This window comes from Heloderma suspectum, chromosome 4, assembly GCF_057233095.1.
Source record: "Heloderma suspectum isolate Gila_16-S chromosome 4, 16-S_ref, whole genome shotgun sequence".
Classification (NCBI taxonomy): Eukaryota; Metazoa; Chordata; class Lepidosauria; order Squamata; family Helodermatidae; genus Heloderma; species Heloderma suspectum.
The window spans coordinates 130,079,880-130,102,288 of record NC_139461.1 but is presented as its reverse complement, the minus strand read 5'-3'; the positions used below and the strand labels follow the sequence as shown (position 1 = coordinate 130,102,288).

Genomic DNA, 22,409 nt, shown 5'->3' with positions numbered 1-22,409 from the left:
AAAGAGAGAGAAGGCAGGGGTGGAACTTAGATGGTCTACCTGATTGGCTTTGCATGAAAAGCTGTGCTTAGAGGCCTCATGACAAGAGAGGGTCCTCCCCCACTTAAGTTAGGCTAGCCAGACCCCTTCCCTCTTCAAATGGTGGGCAACTCTCATAAATTCCATTTGAATCCCCTGAAGGCATTCCTTTGTAGACGGAGAGCCTCTGAGAATCTGCATCTGTATGACCCTGTGAAGTAATGGATTAAAAGCTGTAGACTGAAGCCTCTCGTTTGTGTATGTTTGGGTGTTGAAGTAAAGTGGGGGCTAAGGGGATCCTGACAGCGGATTTAATCCGCTGGTCGGTCCTGTGGCTCCGGAACCACTGGAGCATTCTAAGGCCTCCTGTGAGGCCTTGGCAAGGCACTTTGCAGATAAAATTGATCAGATTAGGTGTGTTACTCTGCACGCTGTGGATACAGTTAGTGAGCAAGAGGCGGCCTGTGGCAAACCGGTTTTGTGGGATCGGTTCCAGCTTCTTCCTCCTGATGAAGTGGACAAGGTGCTTTCATCTGTAAGGCCGACCACCTGCTTACTTGATCCTTGCCCATCGTGGCTCATTATGAGCTGCAGAGAGAGACTGGGTGAGGGGATCAAGGCGGTGGTGAACGCCTCCCTTGAGGAGGGAGTGATGCCATCAGCCCTCAAGGAGGCAGTGATAAGACCGCTCTTAAAGAAGCCCTCCTTGGATCCTCAAGTTTTGAACAACTTTCACCCAGTCTCAAATCTGCCATTTTTGAGCAAGGTGATTGAGCGGGTGGTGGCGGTGCAGTTGAAGGCACACTTGGAAGAAACTGATTATCTAGACCCATTTCAGTCGGGCTTCAGGCCTGGGCATGGGACAGAAACGGCCTTGGTCGCCTTGGTAGATGATATGAGGAGGGCTCTGGATAGGGGTGAATGCTCCTTCCTTGTTCTCCTCGACCTCTCAGCGGCTTTTGATACCGTTGACCACGGTATCCTCCTGGACCGCCTGGAGGGGTTGGGCATTGGGGACACCGTATTGCGGTGGTTCCAGTCCTTCCTCTCCGGCAGGTACCAGAGGGTAGCACTGGGAGAGGAGGTTTCGGACCCGTGGCCACTTACTTGTGGGGTGCCACAGGGTTCCATCCTCTCCCCGATGCTATTTAACATCTATGTGAAGCCGCTGGGGGCTATCATCAGGAGGTTTGGGGTGCAGTGTCATCAATATGCGGATGACACGCAGCTCTACCTCTCGTTTAAATCTTCACCAAGGTTGGCCGTAGAATCCCTGTCCAAATGTCTGGAGACGGTGAGTGGCTGGATGGGGAGGAATAGGCTGAAGATGAACCCTGACAAGACCGAGGTACTTTTGGTGGGAGACAAGAGGAGGCTGGGGGATGTTGACCTGGTGTTGAATGGGGTACGGCTACCCTTGAAAGACCAGGTCTGCAGCCTGGGGGTCATTTTGGACTCGCAGCTGTCCATGGAGGCTCAGGTGTCAGCTGTGAGCCGGACAGCGCTGCATCAACTCCATCTGATACGGCGGCTGCGCCCCTTCCTTCCTGACCATCTGCTCCCATCGGTAGTACATGCCCTGGTCTCCTCTCTTTTAGACTACTGTAATGCGCTCTACATGGGGTTACCCTTGAAGACGGTTCGGAAGCTGCAGCTGGTACAGAATGCAGCGGCTCACCTGATTAAAGGCAGCCGCCGGCGAGATCACATCACTCCAGTGCTGAAGGAGTTGCACTGGTTACCAGTTGTTTTTTGGGCCAAATTCAAGGTGTTGGTTTTGACCTTTAAAAACCTATATGGTTCCGGCCCAGCCTATCTTAAGGAGCGCCTCCAGCAGCACCAGACAGGCCGCTTAACAAGATCAGCCTCGGATGGCCTTCTCTCTGTCCCATCAGCCAGGACAGCTAGACTGGTGGGGATGAGGGAGAGGGCCTTTTCTGTGGTGGCCCGCACTCTGTGGAACTCCCTCCCTAGGGAACTCTGTCATGCCCCCTCTTTAATGAGCTTCCGTCATGCATTAAAAACGTGGCTGTTCAGGCAGCCATTTGGGGTGGGTTAGGGTATTTTAGAAAATGTTTTTATTGTACAATTTTATTGTTTTAAACTGTTTTTATTGTATGTTGTACATCGCCCAGAGTGGCTGGGTGACCAGCCAGATGGGCGATTAATAAATTTAATAATAAATAAATAAATAAAATCCGAAGTGGTGCTACCCAGGACCTAATACAAGTTGTAAGTGCTGTTGAACCATTTGGAAACATTGACCACAGTGCTATCAGATTTAATATAGATTTATATTGCCAAGGAAGTCCAGCACGGTCACATTTGACTTCAAAGGAGGAAACTTCTCTAAAACAAGGGAACTGTTAAAAAGGATTTTGAAAAGGGGAGTCAAGAGAGTTAAATCTCCTCAAAATACTTGGAGGTTACTCAAATCCACAATAATAAAAGCTCAGCTAGAATGTATACCACAGGTCAGGAAAGGAAGCACAAAGTCCAAGAGATCACCAGCATGGTTAACAAGCAGGGTCAAGGAAGCTATTAGAGAAAAGAAAGTCCTTTCAGAAAATGGAATTCTTTCCCAAATGAGGAGAACAAAAAAGAAAACAAACTTGCACAAAGGAAATGCCAAGAGAAAATAAGAGATGTAAAACAGCATTTTGAGGAGCATTTTGCTAACAACATCATGGCCAACAAGAAATATTTCTTTAAATATATTAGAAGCAGGAAACCAGCTAGGGAGGTAGTTGGACCATTGGATGACAAAGGAGTTAAAAGAGTTCTAAAGGAGGATAAGGAGATTACAGAGAAGCTGAATTATTTTTTTTCTTCTGTCTTTACTGCAGAAGTTATAGGACAGATACCTGCGCCTGAACTGATCTTTTAGGAAGGGAGTCTGAGGAACTGAGGCAAATAGTAGTGACAAAAGATGAAATTCTCAACCTTATTGACAAATTCAAAGCTAACAAATCATTGGTATCCAGATGGTATCCATCCTAGAGTTCCTAAAGAACTCAAATGTGAAGGTGCTGATCTTCTAAAAATATGTAATATGTCCCTAAGATCAGCCTTTGTAACAGAGGACTGGAGAATGGCAAATGTAACACTATTAAAAAAGGGGAGGGATCCAGGGGGATCTAGGAAATTACAGACGAGTTAGCTTAATGTCTGTTCCAGGTAATTGGTGGAAATAATTATAAAATATCAAATTAGTGAGCATATAAAGGACAAGCCCCCCTGAAAAAAGAATCAATATGGCTTCCACAAAGGTAAGTACTGTCTCACTAACCTTTTAGAGTTCTCTGAGAAGGTCAACAAATAGGTGAACAGGGATGATCTGGTAGACATGTTTTATTTGGATTTCCAAAAGACTTTTGACAAAGGCCATCACCAAAGACTCCTGAGCAAACTTAGCAGTCATGGAATAAGAGGAAGAGGTCCTCTTATGGATCAGGAACTCATTAAAGAACAGAAAGCAGAGAGTAGGAATAAATGCTAAATTCTTCCAATGGAGGGATGTAAACAGTGGGGTCTCACAGGGATGTGTATTGGGACCAATGGGTAGAATCCAACTAAACTCCTACTTAGAGGAGACCCATTGAAACGAATGGGACTGAAGTTAGTCATGACTAATTTAAATCCCATTCATTTCAATGGGTCTCCTCTAAGTAGGACTTTAGTTGGGCTCTACCCAGTGCTTTTGAACTTGTTCATAAATGATCTAGAATTAGGAGTGAGCAGTCAGGTGGCCATGTTTGCTGATGACAATAAATTATTTTGGGTGGTTAAACAAAAAGGGGATTGTGGAAAGCTTGAAAAGGATCTCTCCAAACTGAGAGACTGGGCATCAAAACGGCAAACGTAGTTCACTGTAAGCAAGTGTAAATGTTTGGGTAAAAAACCCCAACGTCATGTAAATGCTGATGGGATCTGAGCTAGCAGTGACTGACAAAGAAAGAGATCTTGGAGTTGTGGTGGATAGCTCAATGAAAATGTCCGATCACTTTAAAAAAGGGGCAAATTTCATGTTAGGCATAATTAGGAAATAAATCAAAACTGCCAGTATCATACCACCTTTATACAATGGTTTAACCACACTTGAAATTCCGCATACACTTATGAATGGATGGATTCCCCCGTGCCCAGTAGGCGCTTGCTGAGTCGCTGCTGCTGCCTGCCCCGCTTGCCGGGCTGTGCGAGCATTAGAGGGCTTGGCAAGCACTCTGGGACCACCCTGCAGCCACCTGCTCCTCGATGCGAGCCGCCATTTTTACACAAGATGGCGGCTCAGTAATTTCCATATTTTTAATGTTGCACAAAATGGCGGCTGTACAGGGCCGTCTCTGCAACACTAGAGGCATAAAGGGACCCTTCACGCCTCTAATGTTGAGGAGATGGGTCTGTATGGCCGCCATTTTGCACAACATTAAAAATATGAAAATTCCAGAACCACTGTCTTGCATAAAAATGGCAGCTCACATTGAAGAGCGGGTGGCTGTGGGGCACTCCTGGACCATGCGGAGCTAGGTGAGCACATCTGTGGGCACCCTGTGACTCAGCGCTTGGCATCAGGGGGCCCACTATCAGGCATTTGCAACATCCCTACATACAATCATTGCATAAAAAGATATATTGGAGAGTGGAAAAATTGCAGGAAAAGGCCACCAAAATGTTCGGGACTGTTCAAGTAAGGGGAGACAGGGTAATGGTGTACATTTTTATCCCCCTCTAGAACCCAGGGTCATCCAATGAAGCTGACTGGGGGGAGATACAGGACAGATAAAAGGAAGTACTTCTTCACAAAGCACATAGTCCAACTATGGAATTCACTACCACAAGATGTAGTGATGGCCACCACCTTGGATGGCTTTAAAAAGGGATTTGAGAAATTAATGGCGAATAAGGCTATAAGTGGCTACTAGTCCTGATGGCTATATGCTATCTGAGAAGCAGTATGCCTATGCACACCAGTTGCTGGGGAACATGACATGAGTAGGAGGGTGCTACTGCACTCATGCCCTACTTGTGGGTTTCCCACACGCAGTTACTTGCCACTGTGTGAAAAGAATGCTGGATGATATGAGTCCTTTGTTTAATTCACCATGCCTCTTCTTATGTTCTTATGCTAACTCCAGTATCAGAGGCAGTATGCCTTTGTGCACTAGTTGCTGGGAATATGATCAGGAGGCTGTTACTGCACTTACGTCCTGCTTTGGGACTTCCCAGAGGCATCTGGATAGACACCACGGAAGAGAATACTGGACTAGATATGTGTTTCATCTGATCCAGCAGGGCTCTTCTTAAGTTATTATGACCTAATGGAAAGTCTACTTAATCCCAATATCAGATTTTGAAGTGTTTTTTGTAACACATGTAGGAGGGTTAATACCTGTGTTTTACAGTGTGCATTACATTATGGACATCTATTAAAAGACAATGCAGTCCAGAGAATATAAATAGACCTGATAAGGTGCCCCAGCAATCCTTTGTCTATATGAATTTGCCTGGGCTGATATGCCAGGCTCTCTCTTTAAATCTGATCAGGAAGGCATAACCACCTACTCTCCCTGTATGACATAAATCTAACAAAGAATGAGCATTCCAGTGTGCTTGGGTACACCAACCCTGACAACAATGCAGACTTGAAAAGAGGAGACAGAGGAGTCGTGCCTTGCAGAAGTAAAAAAGTGAGCCTGAGTGGAAGAAGGCTTACATTCACACAGAAAGCATGACTAGCAGTCCAGCAATGGTGAAAGAATCTAAGCATAGAAGATTATCTGTAAAACTGCAAAGGGTGGGGTGGGGGCAGGGAGAAGATTGAAATGTGAATAGAGATACAAAACAAAGAAGCAGATAAAAGCAAAGCAGGAAAAGAATATTTTGAAGATGAAAATCCAAGCTGGGAAAAAGAAAAGTACAAAGCTGGAAAAGATGTAAAAACAAAATAAAAACAAAAAATGCAAGGTTGAGACAAGATGAAACAAAATCTCAAAGATGCAAGTTGGCAACTGTAATAATATAACAGATGCAGAGACCCTGAATGACCAAAGCTTCAAACAAGCTTTGGAAAGGCTTGCCAAATAGGTGATAAAATAAATATCTATAAGTCAAGGATCTCAAAAGTTCTAGATACTCTATTATTTCATTTTTCTTTAATTAAAGCAACACTCCCCCAAAAGGTGGAATTAAACTCAAGGGCCATGATTCCAAAAGTCCCATGGCACCTGGATATCCACTGTCAGTCTGGGAAAAGAAAGATTGTGCACGTACAGCCAGATATTTGCGTTTCTATAGCCACACATTTGCATTGGCAATCCCACCCCCCGGATGGTGCGGGTGCCTGATTCAGTCCGGGAATCTGGCAGATCCACTCCTGCCCGCACACCCGAGCCCCGCTTGCTGAGCCCCTGCCCCTGCTCGCCCCCTGCCTGTGCTCAGTGAATGGCCTGCATTCACCCTGGTGGTCTTGTCGAGCTTTGCACTTGCCATTTTTGGAGAAATAAAATGGCGATAGCAAAAATGCGCAAATGTGCGCACACACACAAATGCAGATTTTTGCGAATGCGCATATTTGTGTATGCACAAAAATGTGCATTTTCCAGAAAATGCATATTTTTGCACACACACTAATGTGTACCTTCACAAAATGCGCATTTTCACGCATACAAAAACATGTGCATTTTTGCAGTCTTTATTTTTAAATGGCAACCATGGAGCTCGACAAGGCCACTGGGGGGAGTGCGGGCTGCTCACTGAGTATGGGAGGGGCTCGAACACAGTCTGGGAGCCGGCGAGCAGAGACAGGGGCTGGGTGGGTGTCTGGAGAACCCCGAGGAGGGTGAGTTCACACATCCCTACACCCCCACACACACGTTGCTCAGGGAGTGCTGCAGTGAAGGATGAAATTGACAAGTTCTTTGACAAGTAGGGAATATGTCTCAGCTGGGCTGAGTAGTGTGTTGAATGATGAAACTGACAAGAGGGGAATATGCCACTGCAGGGCTACATAGTGGACAGTAGGGATGTCAGAGAATTTCTCCATGCCAGTGCATTCGGCCCCCCGAAATTGGTGGAGAAACGGTCTGCCCCCCCCCCAGGATGGGACTTACCTTGCTCGAATGTCCCTGGTGGCGGCGGCTCCGGCGGCGGTTCAGCGGCGGCAGCCGGTCTTCCGACTGGCTGCCGCTGCCGCCATTTCCAAGTAAAAAACAAAACAAAAACAAACAAACGTGATAGGCTACGTAAAGATTTACATAGTCTATCACGGCTAGATTTTAAAAAAACACCGTGATAGGCTACGTAAATGTTTACGTAACCTATCACGGCTGACTTTGAAAAAAAAAAAAAAGCGCGTATGCAAATGGCGGCGCCCATGGGCGCCGCCATTTGCGTTCCTTATTTTGGCACGTGTAGTCTACGTAAACATTTATGTAGACTACAGTGGAAATAAGGGGAACGCAAATAGCGTTGCCCTTATTTTCGCTGTAGTCTGCGTAAATGTTTATGTAGACTACATGTGCCAAAATAAGGAACGCAAATGGCAGCGTCCATGGGCGCCGCCATTTGCGTACGCGCTTTTTTTTTTTAAGTCAGCCGTGATAGGCTACGTAAACATTTACGTAGCCTATCATGGCTGACTGCAGGGATGCAAACGGCGGCGGCTATGGCCGCCACCATTTGCGTCCCAGCAGAAGACGAGGTTTCGCGGCCGGAGGGATGGGGCGCCTCCCCCCCGGCCAGAATTTCGTCAGGGAGGGACGGGGCACCTCCCCCCCCGGCCAGAATTTCGGCGGGGAGGGACGGGGCGCCTCCCCCCACCGCGAAGCAAGCGTCGGGATCAGGTAAGGGACTTTCGTCCATCCCTAGTGGACAGGCAGACTTGTGATCATATGCGCTTGAACAAGATCACCAATTATACATTTATTTATTTATTTATTTACAAACAATACCATTTGTGCAAATTTCAAAATCCCCCCAGATCTGCACAAATTACAAGTTGTACAAATGGCAGGACCCCCACCCCCCATGTACAAAATATTTCCGGAATCAGAAAAAAAAAATCCACTACAATTTGCCACCACTTACCAGAACGGAAACGCTGAGGAATCCCAGCAGGCTTAAATGGAATGGAATTCCCAGTGTCTCACATCCCTACTCTTTATGTTGTTTAAGAATGTTTTGATTGCTGTGCATTGACAAAATGTATGTATAAATGTACACTTGTGGGAACAACACCTCCAGCGCCTGTCACTATTGGTACCATAGACCTTTTGTTAGTTGAGCTAGACTCAAATATCTTCTAAACAGAGTTGTAAAATGGGTTTCTTCAGAGTTTACAATGGGTTTACAATGCAAGAAGGCATATTCTTCTGAAAAAAATGTCAGTCCCAGAAGAAAGCAAGCGAGCAAGCTACTGAAGAGAGAGAGAGTTATTGAATGAAGATGAGGAATTTGCCTGGTTCTCTGTTCAGATAACACTTAATTCACATAATGTTATTTTTTCTCACAGCTGCCAGCTGGAACTGGGCATTGTAAAGAGGCCATCAGCACATGCTTGGCTTGCTGGCTACCACAGATGCAACAGGGACATATCTATCAGTTTTGGTTCTGCTCAATTTCTCATTTTTCCCCACTTTTAAGTTCATTTCAGCCTGATTGTGCATACCTAGGGGTGTACGGATTCCATCCCGGTGGGGAAGCCATGCAGGGGGGAGGCAATCCATGCCTCCCCCCTGCAGAATCCTCTGGAGCGGCTCTGCTCCAAGAGGATTCCGGGCGGGGACCAGCTTGGGGGCCGCTTACCTTCCCTCCTGCTGGCCAGATCTGTTTGCCTCCTCCCTGCTGATCGCCATGTCTTTTTTTTCTTTTCTTTTTTAAATGGCAATCGGCAGGATGAGCCCATAGACTTAGATGCAACTAGAGCCATGAATCTTGAGTCTAAGTCTATGTGTCCATAGGGATATCGCCAAAAAATGGCGATCAGCAGGATGTGCCCTAGACTTATACGCAAAATAGAGCTGTGAATCTTGCGTATAAGCCTATGGACACATAGACTTAGATGTAAGATTCATGGCTCTATTTGCATATAAGTCTATGAGCACATTCTGCCGATCACTTAAAAAAAAAAAGACATGGCGATTGGCAGGGAGGAGGTGAATGGCTCTGGCTGGCAAGAAGCAGCCTAGTGCCGTTCCGCCTCCAGTCCTCCTGGAGCCGAGGTAAGTGGTCCCAATCCGCTGCAGATTCCTGACATCCCTAATCAGTATATGAAATTCAAATTCCTCATTTGAATCCGCAGCGGATTTCTCTGACATCCCTAATCAGTATATGAAATTCTTACATGTCCACATGAAAATTTGTATGGATTTTTGTGCACACTTCTTACATTTTGTGTACATTTTGTGCACACGTTTCCCCAATGTACATATTTTTCTGTGCACTTTTTGCTGATGTACTTATACATATTTTTGCATTGTCCCTATTATGATGCACTTCTGTGCATATTTTTCACTACTGCTTTTTGTGAGCAGTTTTGCCTAGCATATGGAGTTTTGTGTGCAGTTTCACCTGCTGTGCATATTTTTGTAAGTGGAGAACTGTATAACAAAATTGGGAAGTGTGAATTTCAGTGCACAACAGTGTGCTGGTTCACTTAAGGTTTCGCGGCGGGGGGGGAGAATCTGGTAAATTTTGCATAAAAATGTGGAAAGAACAAATTTCTCACACATCCCTACAGCTTATATGTTAGCTAGGAAAAAAAATGAACGTGTACTCCATTTTTCCATGTGAATCTAGTCTCATAGTGGGAATAATTTATCTCAAGTTTAGTTTTCTAATTACAGAAGTTTCACATACTGAAATGCTGGCTTGCAAACACATTTGCCTGGAATTCAACAAAACCTTAACAAAAAAAAATCAGCTGTGATTCAAAGGAATCCGCAGTGGACCCAAGGCCATATTATTACTCTTCCCCATTGCCAAAGGGTACATTCATCTCAGACTAGTTATACTGAGTTATTCTACTGGAAAATGTATTGAAGGCAGGCTCTGGGAAAAACCAAGGCAACAGAGATACAATGGTGGTGCTACGGCAAGTGAATGCTGGAACATGTTGGAGATTACTCATTCATGTATTATTCAAAATCCAAGGGTTCTTTTATCACATTAGCATAAAATGCCAACACAAGAAGATATGGGAGAGCCTGTTTTGTGTTTTTCCTTTCACCAAATGTTAATTTGTTGCTCATCTCTGTCTGTATTAGGTGTTTCAACTGGTTTAGGCTATCTAAGCTGTGATTAAAGATGAATACTATATATTTGTATATTTAGGTTTGCTTTTATAATATTTCTCAAGTGAGAACTGTCAGTCTTTCCTTGCTCACAGAAGATTCGTCTTCCCAACTTTCCTTCAAGCAACTAGGGGTTTACTGTCTCAAGAACCACATCAAACTGTCTAAGATGAAAGATAGTGGGCTGGATCCAGATATCCACCTACAGAAGGAGACAGGTGGAAGTAGGCTGTCCCACCCCTTTCCCCATCAGTCCCCAAAGTTCCCTCCAAAATGTTCCCTGAGGGTTGGGAGGCTCTGCTGCGTGGGGTGAGCTGTGGCATGGCATGGGGGGCGATGAAGGGGAAGAGGGAGTGTTTGGAAAATTTGGCACAGGCAACTTTTTTGAGTGGGACAGAAGGTGTCTCTGCCCAATTTTTCATGGAATCCTCTTTCACCTTCACTTTCTGCTACCACTCTAATGGTCCCTCAGCCCTCAGGATAGCATTTTTGCAGGACTCTGAGGACTAAAAAGGGGAGGAGGGAATGAGATGTTCAGCTTCCACCTGTTCCTTCCACGGGTGGATAGATGCATCCAAACCAGTATCTTCCCCCAAATTACCCAGTGATCTTAATGGCTCCATGGGGATTTAACCCAGTTCTAGTTCAATATCATGTTCACAATGCCTTTCCAGCATTTGTATATTTACTTATTTTCTGAAAAATATGGGGAGTTCTTGAAATGTTTTGGCTAAGTCTTGAAGCTGGTATCTACATTGGCAGCACACAACAGTGGCTCTGCAACACCCTCCCCAGGAAGCTCATCCAGCTACTTAATGAATGTCCTTTGGCCAAATAGTAAAACCTTTCCCTTTTAGCGGCTGTTAGGAATGTTTTTGACTGTGTATTGGGTGCTTTTTTAATCATCTCCGTTACAGCATGAATGATGGGGCATTCATATTTTGTGCTCAGCTCATATTTGCGTTCTTTCCCCATACATTTGCGTTCTTTTTTCTCACTGAATATTTGTGTTATTTTCCCCAAAACATTGACATCCTAGATGCATTTAGGTGCCCAATCAAATGAATAGGAGTTACATATCTAAACATGCAAAAAATTGTGCCAGATGGGTGACATCTAATGTTGCACGAGCACACTTCTACTTATGCAACAGGGTTTTGTCTTCCTTCCCTCACCTGCACTCCTCTGCATCTCCCAACCCTCCAGAATGGTTTTGCGGGGTGGGGACTGCAGCCAAACGGGTAATCCTTTTGACCAGTTGTGTCCATTATGCAGGTGAATAGACAGTTGTATACAACTTAATGTTTCTAACCCTTTGTGGAGAATGGTCTAACTACAACAGCAGTTTGACTTTAAAAACACAGAATTCAAATAATCAAGAATGGGGCAACTCCAAATGTAGCTCTTAAAGCAACAGCAACTATTTTTGTCAATTGTCTTAAATTGTTAAAAAGTATGATTATAAAGTTGTCATTTTATAGAATCAGTTTTTACATTGAAAGGGAGCTATTGGCACATTTTGCCATTTAATGTTCTGTAAAAATTTTCCTTTTCCTCATAATTCTGTCCATAGTTCAACTTTAATGCCTTTCAGGAAGAAAACAAAAGGTCAGAGTATCTGTTATGATGATGGTGTCAGTGTTACTCAAGCAAGAAGTGAAGGGAAAACTCTGTAGCACCAGCAGATCTCTCAAAAACCTTTTAAACAGCAGGCAGAATGAGTATAAAACATAATAAAATATAGATGGGGAAGGAAATATTGTAAGTTCTTTTTCTCCCAGAACGATCCCTTGATATTCATTGTTCACAACACAAAGTGTATGAATATGGTGTCCTTGTTATAAACCACTTCTGCCCTGATAGATTATGGTTTTCACCCGCTGACAAAAAACATTATGAGAAAGGAAGTCATTCTGTTCAATGGGACATCCCCAGACAAATGCAGAGCTCTGCCTATAGAGTAATGTCTTTGATTTACCTTCATTGTCCTTTAGTGTAAAGTTGGGATTCAAAGAAAAACTGTTGTCCAGAGAAAAATGGAATCTTTGCCCATTTGCAAAGTCATCTCTGTCAGTGGCACTGATCGTCTGAATAACCTGGAAAGAAAATTGAATAGTGGATGTGATTAACTTTGAACTGGATTTAAATTTTGGCACAGCTCAGCAGGATCTTGTAAGCTCAGCTTTCTTTCATAATTTTCTACTTCAGTGGCATCACAGTCTGCCTGTGAAACTATCGGCCCATTAGCTTGATTTTTTTCTCTTTTTTGCAGCTCAGTATATTTAGGCTATAATGTGAAATATGCTAAACACATCCTCAGTACCCTTACAGCAGATTGGCAAAGTCTTTGATCTAAACATGGTCTAACGATTTGCATAAAATACTTATGGAGAGAGATAAATGTACAGATTAAACAAATATTCTTATATACAGCATTATTTTAGCTACATGCTAAAACACTGGCATGCTACAGGTTCCATTCTCTTAGGAACCCTTCCTGAGAAATTTTACTAGCCTTACTGATAATCTTTCGGCATTGCTTGAAACTGTTTTGCAAGCACTTTTTTATCAGCACAATATACCTGCCTTTCGTTGGTTCCTACTGTTCAGTATAAAAAGGGGAAGATTCAGATATCTGCCCTTATATACAATTTGTAGTGGGAAACTAATGTACATACTGAAGTGGGACAGCCCACCTGCATAGGGGGATGAAAAGAAGGGATGGCGGAGAATTCCGCCACGGATTTCAGTGAGGCTGAATGCACTGGCATTTGGCCCCCCGAAACCCGTGGCAGAACGGCCTCCCACCTCCTGCCCCCCTCGCGGAAACCCCCTGGGACGAAGCTTACCTAGGGGGATGTTCCGGCAGCGGCGGCTCTGGCTGTGGCTCCGGCGGCGGCAGCTGGTCTCTTGGCCGGCTGCTGTGGACTCAAATGGCGGCCGCTGTAGCGGCCGCCATTTGCATCTGGCCAGGCTGCCGTGATAGGCTACGTAAGTATTACTACGCAATTTGCGTTCCCCCTTTTTTCGCTGTAATAGCTTACACAAATATTTACGTAGGCTAAAACGGCAAAAAAAAAAGGGAACGCAAATGGCAGCCGCCGTAACCGCCGCCATTTGCGTACATAGTTTTTGTTGTTGTTCTTGCCGTGATAGGCTACGTAAATACTTACGTAGCCTATCACGGCAACAACAACAAGAACAAAAACTACGTATGCAAATGGCGGCGGTTACGGCGGCCGCTATTTGCGTTCCCTTTTTTTCGCTGTTTAAGCCTACGTAAATATTTACGTAAGCTATTACGGAGAAAAAAAGGGGAACGCAAATAGCAGAGTGGGCGCTATTTGTGTTCCCCTTTTTTTCGCCGTAATAGCTTACCTAAATATTTACGTAGGCTAAAATGGCGGGGAAAAAAAGGAACGCAAATAGCGCCCACTATGCTATTTGCGTTCCCCCCCTTTTTTTGCCATAATAGCTTACGTAAATATTTACGTAGGCTAAAACAGCGAAAAAAAGGGAGAGCAAATGGCCGCCGTACCTGCCGTCATTTGCGTACGCATTTTTTTTTTCCCGGAAGGCTGCCCAGCAGCCGGATGTCCAGCTGCAGGCGGCCCCGTCCGGTGGCTCTGTGGAATCTCCGCGGAGCGGAGCCGGCTGGATCAGGATTTCAGGGGGAGGCACGGAGCGCCTCCCCCCACCGTGAATCACCCCGTTGAAAAGGTAAGTGACTTAAGAACATCCCTAATGAAAAGATCAGCAATTCTGGCTATAATTAAATCCAAAGGACACTGTATGTATCTCTGTGCGTGTATGCATGCATGAGTGTGTGTGTGAGCGCACATGCAAGTGGGTGATCCTTCTACGTCAGGCAAAACATCTGGGGAATTTTTGAAAAAACTCAAAAGAGCTATGATAAGACTATTGTAAGTTCCCAGGGTAGCTTTGCACAGCCCCAGTGGAGTGGGCTGCAGCATGCAATGATGCCGATGCAATACAATCGCAGCAAGAAACAGTAGGGATGTACAGACTGTGTAAAATCCTCTGTCTGTATTTTGCACATTGTCAAGCGCCTTTTGTTCTGTCATCTGCTCACAAACGGATGCGGATTTTTTCCCGTCATGCGGAAAAATACGCAAATAATTACATAAGAGGTTTCATAACAATTTACATAATTTACGTTAGTACGTAACATTTAGTGTACTGTCCCCCATTCCATTCCACTTTTCCTCAGCAGAAACGTGTGTATTTTCCTGTGAATAAATATGTGTAAATTATGGGAAAGTTAAAAACAATTAAAAAATCCAGGAGTCCATGGATTCCATGCAGCCTGAGGGGGTTGCTCCTAGGGATGTACGAAAGTCACTTACCTTTTCGCAGGGGTGCTTCGCAGTGGGGGGGAGGCACTTCACTTCTCTCCCCGAAGTTCAGGTGAGGGGGGGGGAGCCATCCCACCTCGCCTGGCCAAAATTCAGGCCGGGGGGGGGGAGGCTTCCCGCCTCGCCCAGCCTAAATTCAGGCCGGGGAAAAGCGCCCTGTCTCCCCGGCCGCGAAACAAAAAGTAAAAAAAACCCCCCAAAACACCACCCCGTGATAGGCTACGTAACGATTAACGTAGCCTATCACGGCTAGATTCCCAAAGTCAGCCGTGATAGGCTACGTAAATTGTTACGTAGCCTATCATGGGTGACTTTGAAAAAAAAAAAAAGTGCATACGCAAATGGCAGCGGCCTATGGGTGCCGCCATTTGCGTTCCTTATTTGGTCCCGGTAGTCTATGTAAAGATTTACGTAGACTACAGGGACCAAATAAGGAACGCAAATGGCGGCGCCCATAGGCCGCCGCCATTTGCGTACGCGCTTCTTTTTTTTTCAAAGTCACCCGTGATAGGCTACGTAACGATTTACATAGCCTATCATGGCTGACTTTGGAAATCTAGCCGTGATAGGCTACGTTAATCGTTACGTAGCCTATCACGGGTTTTTTGGTTTTTTTTTCACTTTGTAATGGGTTTTTTTTACACTTTGTAATGGCGGCTGCCTCCCCCGTCCCCGCCAAAAGTTAGACGAACCGCCGCTGGGACCTGCCGCCGGGAGGGACATTCGCCAAAGGTAAGTCCCTTCCCGGGGGGGGGGGCGGAGAATTTCACCGCCAATTTCGGGGGGCCGAATGCATTGGCGCTCGGCCCCCCGAAGTTTTGGGGAGAAATTCTCCGCCATCTCTAGTTGCTCCACAGTGTATTCTGAAGGCTGGATTCTTAGAAATCTGAGCTCATTTTAGTCCATCTCGAATTTGTCCAGCATCTGTAACAGTCCAGGAACCCGGGGGGAGTGAAGCCTTCCTAGCAAAAGTGTGCAGTACTAGTCATGCTGACATTGCAATGTCACTCACAAGCATCTCTGGATTGGGGCCAGCATTGCTGACTCAGTGCAATAAGAACTGACAGTTTTCTCCCTACATTTACACTGCCAGACAAAACTATTAAATCAGAAAGACAGTTGCACTGGGGTTTATGTTATTTCCCCAGTTGTAACTCAGTCATGAATTGCAGTATAAGCAAATACATAACAGCTATGCAGTTCAATTTGTCCCTCACAAATATGAGGATGAACTGTTGTAAGACATCATCTAGCGCTGGGAAATAAAACATAGGTTCTGGGAAAAGAAAAACCTCCGCCAGACTCCTGCCTCTGCAGGTTGCTAGAATACAATTTAATATCTATGCACACAACTGTGTGCGTCTGCATTTGCCATGAATATTCTCAGTACTTCCATAACATCAGAAGAAACTCCACATTTTTGCTTCTCTTCTCAAAACAGAAGTGCCAGTTGTACCTCTGAACATCGATTGGTCTAGGACTGCAATGGTCAGAAGGAAAGACAGACCTCATGCGACAAAGATGGGAAGGTTTGTGGAGAGGTAGAGATGGGTAACAAAGAGACAAAAGGGGTTAAAAGTAATAGGGTAGGCATTACTGATGGGCTCAGTCTGGGACTGGACTATGCTATAGGTATCATGTAGCCCCTCATCTGCATTTAGGAGGGAGCCATACCCAACCATAACACAAATGGAATCATGGTGATGAATGGGCAGAATCCACTACTGAAAATGGGTGTATCCATGTATAAAATTATGGGCTCCATGTATTTGGTTCAACACAATAGCCCTACTCAGATGTTCTCTTACTGGGTACAGCAAACATGCAAGGAGAGGGAGTGCTCCAGCCCTGCTCCCATCCATTGTCACTTTTGTCAATGGGAAAACCACAGTTTTGGTTCACATGGAGAGTCCCCATGGATACAGGAGGCTTTCCTCTTCAGGCAGTCACCCTCCATGAGTAGAGGGCAACGGATGCAACAATGGAGGGGAACGGGGCTGGAGCACTTCCTCTCCTCTTGTGTTTGCTGCACCTGGTAAGAGAACGGCTGAAGAGGACTAATATAGTTCATTCAATCATATTCTTTCATTCAAGGATATAAAAACTGCATGCCGCTCATGATTCATAAGTCACCCATTCCTGGCCTATATTGATAGCTTGACAATAAAAAAAAAAAATCATCACAGTTCTGCTCCTCCATTAAAATATGAACAAGGCATTGCTTATAACCAATCCCATAAAATACAGGGATAAAGATATGAAAGAAAGGTTGCTGACATGGACTAAGTGCTGGGGTTTGAGGCAGCATTAATAGAATGTAATTTGTTGTCAGCTTGCCCCTACACATTTTAAGACTCAGGCCAGATCTACACCTTGTGTCATATCACTACAATCCAATCATGGTAACGCTATATCCCTCTTGTGCATTTATACCTCGTAGGACACATAATGACATTTGTTGCAACATTTGGGATAATGTGGAATAAAAAGCAGGAAATCATGCTATGATAACGGTATACAGAATGTGTAATGTGCCACAACAGTTATCAGTGCACCTCAATACCATTATAAAGTAGGTAGTGTAGATCTAGCCTAAGTTACCCCAAGGAGCACCTTGTCCCATATCTATCTAGTCTGTCTGTCTGTCTGTCTGTCTAATCTATCTATCTAAAATATTTCTTGGCTGCCTTTCAGGGCAGAAGCCCCCCCCCCCCCAGGTGGCATACAACAATAAAACACATAAGAAAAACTGATACAGTAGTAAAAATACAGTAAAAACAGCAACAACTGTGAACATTCTAAAAAAATAGCGAACACCAGCATAAAATAAACCCCACAAAAGACAACTGCAGCTACAATGTGTTTTACAATAAAAGATAATCAGGGAAAGGCCAGAGTAAAAGAGCAACTTTTCAGCTTTTAAAAGCCTGCAATGATGTGGCCTGGTGGACCCGATGGCAACTTATTCAAGATATGAGCCTATCTTATGAGACCCTCCTCCAAGTGACATGGCCATCAAAACCAATGCTGGTGACTACGAGGGGCATGGCTTTCTCTATGGTGGCTCACTGACAAGTCTCTTCACCAGGGGTAGGGATGTACGAAAGGGACTTACCTTGTCCCGCAGCTTTTTTCGCGGTGGGGGGGAGGCACTTTGCTTCTCCCCCCGAAGTTCATGCGAGGGGGGGGTGTCTTCCCGCCTCGCCCAGCCGAAATTCAGGCCGGGGGGGAGGCTTCCCGCCTCGTCTGGCCGAAATTCAGGCTGGGGAGAAGCGCCCCGTTTCCCCGGCCGCGAACTTCAAAAGAAAAGTAAAAAAAAAAAGCCCCATGATAGGCTACGTAACGATTTACGTAGCCTATCACGGCTAGATCTGCAAAGTCAGCCATGATAGGCTACGTTAATCGTCACGTAGCCTATCACGGGTGACTTAAAAAAAAAAAAAAAGCGCGTACGCAATAGGGATGGCGGAGAATTTCTCCCCAAAACTTCGGGGGGCCGAGCGCCAATGTGTTCGGCCCTCCAAACAAGTTTTGGGGAGAAATTATCCGCCCCCCCGCCCCCCCGGGACGGGACTTACCTTTGCCGAATGTCCCTCCCGGCGGCGGGTCCGGCCGGCGGTTCGTTGGGTCTTCGTCCGGGGCGGGAGCGGCAGCCGGTCTTTCGACCGGCTGCCGCCGCCGCCATTCCAATAAAAGAAAAAAAAACAAAAACGCCCCCGTGATAGGCTACGTGACGATTAACGTAGCCTATCACGGCTGACTTTGCAGATCTAGCCATGATAGGCTACGTTAATCGTCACGTAGCCTATCACGGGGGCGGTTTTTTTTTTTAACTTTTAATTTCGCGGCCGGGCGAGGCGAGGCGCCTCCTCCCCGGCCTGAATTTCGGCCGGGCGAGGCGGGAAGCCTCCCCCCCGGCCTGAATTTCAGGGGGAGAGCAGCGAATTGCCTCCCCCCCACCACGAAAAGCTGCGAGACCAGGTAAGTGACTTTCATGCACCCCTAGTACGCAAATGGCGGCCCCCATAGGGAGCCGCCATTCACGTTCCTTATTTGGTCCCTGTAGTCTACGTAAAGATGTACGTAGACTACGGCGAAAATAAGGGCAACGCTATTATTGACGGGAAGCACTGCGAGGCTGTCTGTCGCCTTACCGAGTCACCATTGCACTCAGAAATTGCGGCTTGGTTACTTCCACAAAACTAATGTTGCATCTATGGCTGCCTTAAAGGGGCGATGGCTCAACGTTACAGGGGGAAAAGGACCTTTATGCCTGTAACGTTGAGTCATCACTCCTTTAAGGCAGGCATAGACGCAACATTACATTTACTGAAGTAACCGAGCAGTGATTTCTGCGCACAATGGTGACTCGGGAAGACAATGGATGGCCTCGCAACACTTCCTGGGCAGTTGCCAAGGCGTCCCACAGCTCCCACAGTGCAGCTCATGCAGGCGGGCAGCAACAGCAGCTCGTCGATTGCCTGACAGGATTGGATGAGTCCATCCATCCCTACTGAAAGGTGGTTTCTGATCAAGGGAACTTCATAAAGGCCTGCAGTAACAGCTTCAGCCACTACATGAAGACTTTCCTAACCAGCACATAGCTTTGCAATCCATACAGTTTGACACCACGGGAGACCAGTAGGCAAAGATGCATTGTTATAGGCTCTCCCCAATTCTGTGGGACAGCCCCCCTCAGGGGAATGGAGTGGACAGACCCCTCCGTCACGAGGCTAGAGGGGTGCACCATGGCAGGAACAGTGGTTAGGGGTGCTAGCGGGCATGGCTTCATAGGGTGGGCACATTGTGTCCAACGCTGACAGCTGCGTAACTTTGCTTGAAGGCTTTGCTGTATCAAACAAAGAGTTATTCTAACACATCCAAAGGCATTCACTAGAATAAAATATAGGTTTCCTCTCTGAAATAAACACACTTTTTGGATTGAGCTGTTATCAGATATGACATTAAGAGTGTGACTAGCATGTTACCTGGCTAGGCTTTGCATTCTCACAGACAACTACATCATAGTCTCCAGCAAGCTCTGGAGGGTTGTCATTGACATCAAGAATTTTAATTCCAACAGGGACACGGCTCAGATCAGGACTTTCTGTAAAACATAAAAAGAATGACGTGATTCAGCAGTTTCAGAAGACACTTACACTGGCATAGCTTGTCCCCAAAACACTTCTCGGGCCTTGAAAGTAGAGGATCAGAACTTGGTTTAAAACAACAGCTTGTCAGAAGATCAAAACGCTACAGTGGAACTACAGTGAGATGACAATTTTAGAGAGATGTGGTTTGCTAAGTCTCACTAGCTTTTTAAAACTGAAATCGAAGACAAGGGATGAATGTTAAACTGCAGGCTTCTAACACTTAGGATATTACATATTATTGAGAAACAAGAGTGGGAGAAGTTTTCAGAGTCCATTGAATGCTCTCATATTCTGAACAAGAATTAATGAAGTGGTTTCACTTCTTGTTACAGTGTAAGATCAATGTTGAATAAAAAACAGAAATGGATTAGCTAGTTGTTTCAGAGAGCAGAATTAAAATATGAAAAAGGATCAGGATTTTGTTTTAATGCTTTTTACTGTGGTTGTTTTATTGCTATAGTTGTTTTTTATTTTGTTGTGATATCAAACCTCCCTTTCAACTAGTCTCCTAATTTTTGAGGCATTTCTTCTTATGAAGTCAAATATGATGTTCTTGGCAATTGCACACATATCTGCTGAGTACGTGGTTGCTGTCCCCAATCAGTTCAACTTCACAGGTTCTGGCTGCCACTTAGGATTAATTCCAAGGTTGTCTCCCCTCTGGTTGGATCCATGACCAACTCTTCTAAGATACTGATATTTATGATATCTAGAAAGGTTGTCTTCTCCCTGATTTCATTCTCTATCTCTAAGTCACCCTCAGAGTTTTGGTCAGGGGGCCAGTATGTCCCCAGCACCAAATTACCTTTTGGGCCTGGTGTTACCACCTTTAATTGTTCACACTGCATGTGCATTATCCCCAATTGTGCGGCATGTTCAGCAGCACTGTCAGCAATCCAGGTCTGAATTGTTGAAGTTTATTGCCTTTGTAGCTGACTTAATTACACATCTTGTTCCCCATTCAGAAGCGTAGGCAGATCTGAATCATCACAGCTAACGTGAGAAATTGGCTTAATTTGTGGAATAAGGTCCTCAGAGACATTTGCATGGCACTGACATGATTATAGTTAGGTGTCAAGTGAAAACAGTTTTATTCTCCCTAGTATTTGATGGATAATGCACTCTCTGTTGTTCTCTCTCTGTTATATTGTAATTGGATTTTATAAGATCTTTAGATTTTTAATATTTTCATGTTGAACTATTTTAATATTCGCAAGTCACTTTGAAGACTTAACAGTGGAAAGATAGAAATAAACAAACATTTAAAATAAAACAACATGTACAACAGATCTCAGGATTAAGTACCACCTCTTCATATCCCGCTTTTTGGTTTACACACGCCAAGCACAACATATTAATATATTTTTTAAAAAAATCTCAAATCCATAAGAATACACATGGAACATAGCTTGTTTAAAAGTGCCAGCACACAAGAACCTCCATTACATTTAGCAAGCTAAAAGGACAGATGAGTGCTACTCCCCCTCTGCAACACAAAACTCCAGAATATCACATCAGTAGTTAACACTGCACATGTTTATTCTGAATGCTATAGGTATGTAAAGGCAGTACACATTTGAACAGAACAGAACAGAACAGGGATGAACATACCACCCTGAATCTGCCCAGCTGGCACTCGCCGAACCCCCAGCACTTACCTGGCCTAGGTGAGCGGTGTGGGGGCGAGCTGCTGGGTAGAATCATAGGGTTGGAAGAGGCCTACAAGACCATCGAGTCCAACCCCCTGCTCCGTGCAGGAAGCCTGATTCCCAGGCGGTCTCCCATCCAAGGACTAACCAGGGCTGACCCTGCTTAGCTTCCGAGTGTTCAGCAGTGGCACACAGGTGTCTGCTCCTAAGTCAAGCGCCATTTGCCACTCTAATGGCTGCTCGTTCTTTTCTGTAAGATTGCCATCAATGCAAATGGGGGGCCTTAAAAGGGCAATGTCCACAACATTACAGGTAGATATGCCTAGGGTCTGTGGACTGATGCTGGGGAGACGAGCTGGTGATTTCTTGCCAGGCTTCGAGCCCCAACTGAGTGCCCACACCATCCCTAAAATTTAAGCATGCCATAAAGGGGGTGGGAGGGAGACAACCTGTTTTTTAAAGGGGCCACAAAACTGTAATGATATATTGTTGGCTGAGTAAAAGATAATAAGCCACTGAAAAGTTATTTCTTTTAAAGCCCATTCTTTTGCAACCCACCCAGGAACAAGTCAGGACATCTTCAAACAATCAGTCTCCTGCACTGCTACACATTTGTGAATTTCCTCTTAGTTTAATAATGTCAGAGCTTACCATTTAAATAGGGATGGCGGAGAATTCCGCCACGGATTTCAGTTAGGCCGAATTAGGGGTGGACGAAAGTCACTTACCTGTCGTCGAAGGCCGTTCGCGGTGGGGGGGAGGCGCTTCGCTGGTCCCCCCGCGAAGTTCAGGCCGGGGGGGGAGGCTTCCCGCCTCGCCCGGCCGAAATTCAGGCCGGGGAGGAGGCGCCTCGCCTCGCCCGGCCGCGAACGCGAAAGTAAAAAACAAACAAACAAAACTTCCCCTGATAGGCTACGTGACGAT

General features: G+C 45.3%; 1 protein-coding gene across 1 annotated transcript in view; it reads right to left on the bottom strand.

Moving 5' to 3' along the window:
- CDH18 (cadherin 18) overlaps window positions 1-22,409 on the bottom strand; it is a 401,711-nt gene that overhangs the window by 11,410 nt on the left and 367,892 nt on the right. Inside the window, exons 10-11 of the mRNA XM_084850558.1 lie at window positions 19,672-19,790; window positions 12,286-12,403 (exon numbers count right to left, since the gene is read on the bottom strand). Of these exons, the coding sequence (XP_084706684.1) occupies window positions 12,286-12,403; window positions 19,672-19,790 (237 nt within the window). The remainder of the gene's footprint in view (window positions 1-12,285; window positions 12,404-19,671; window positions 19,791-22,409) is intronic.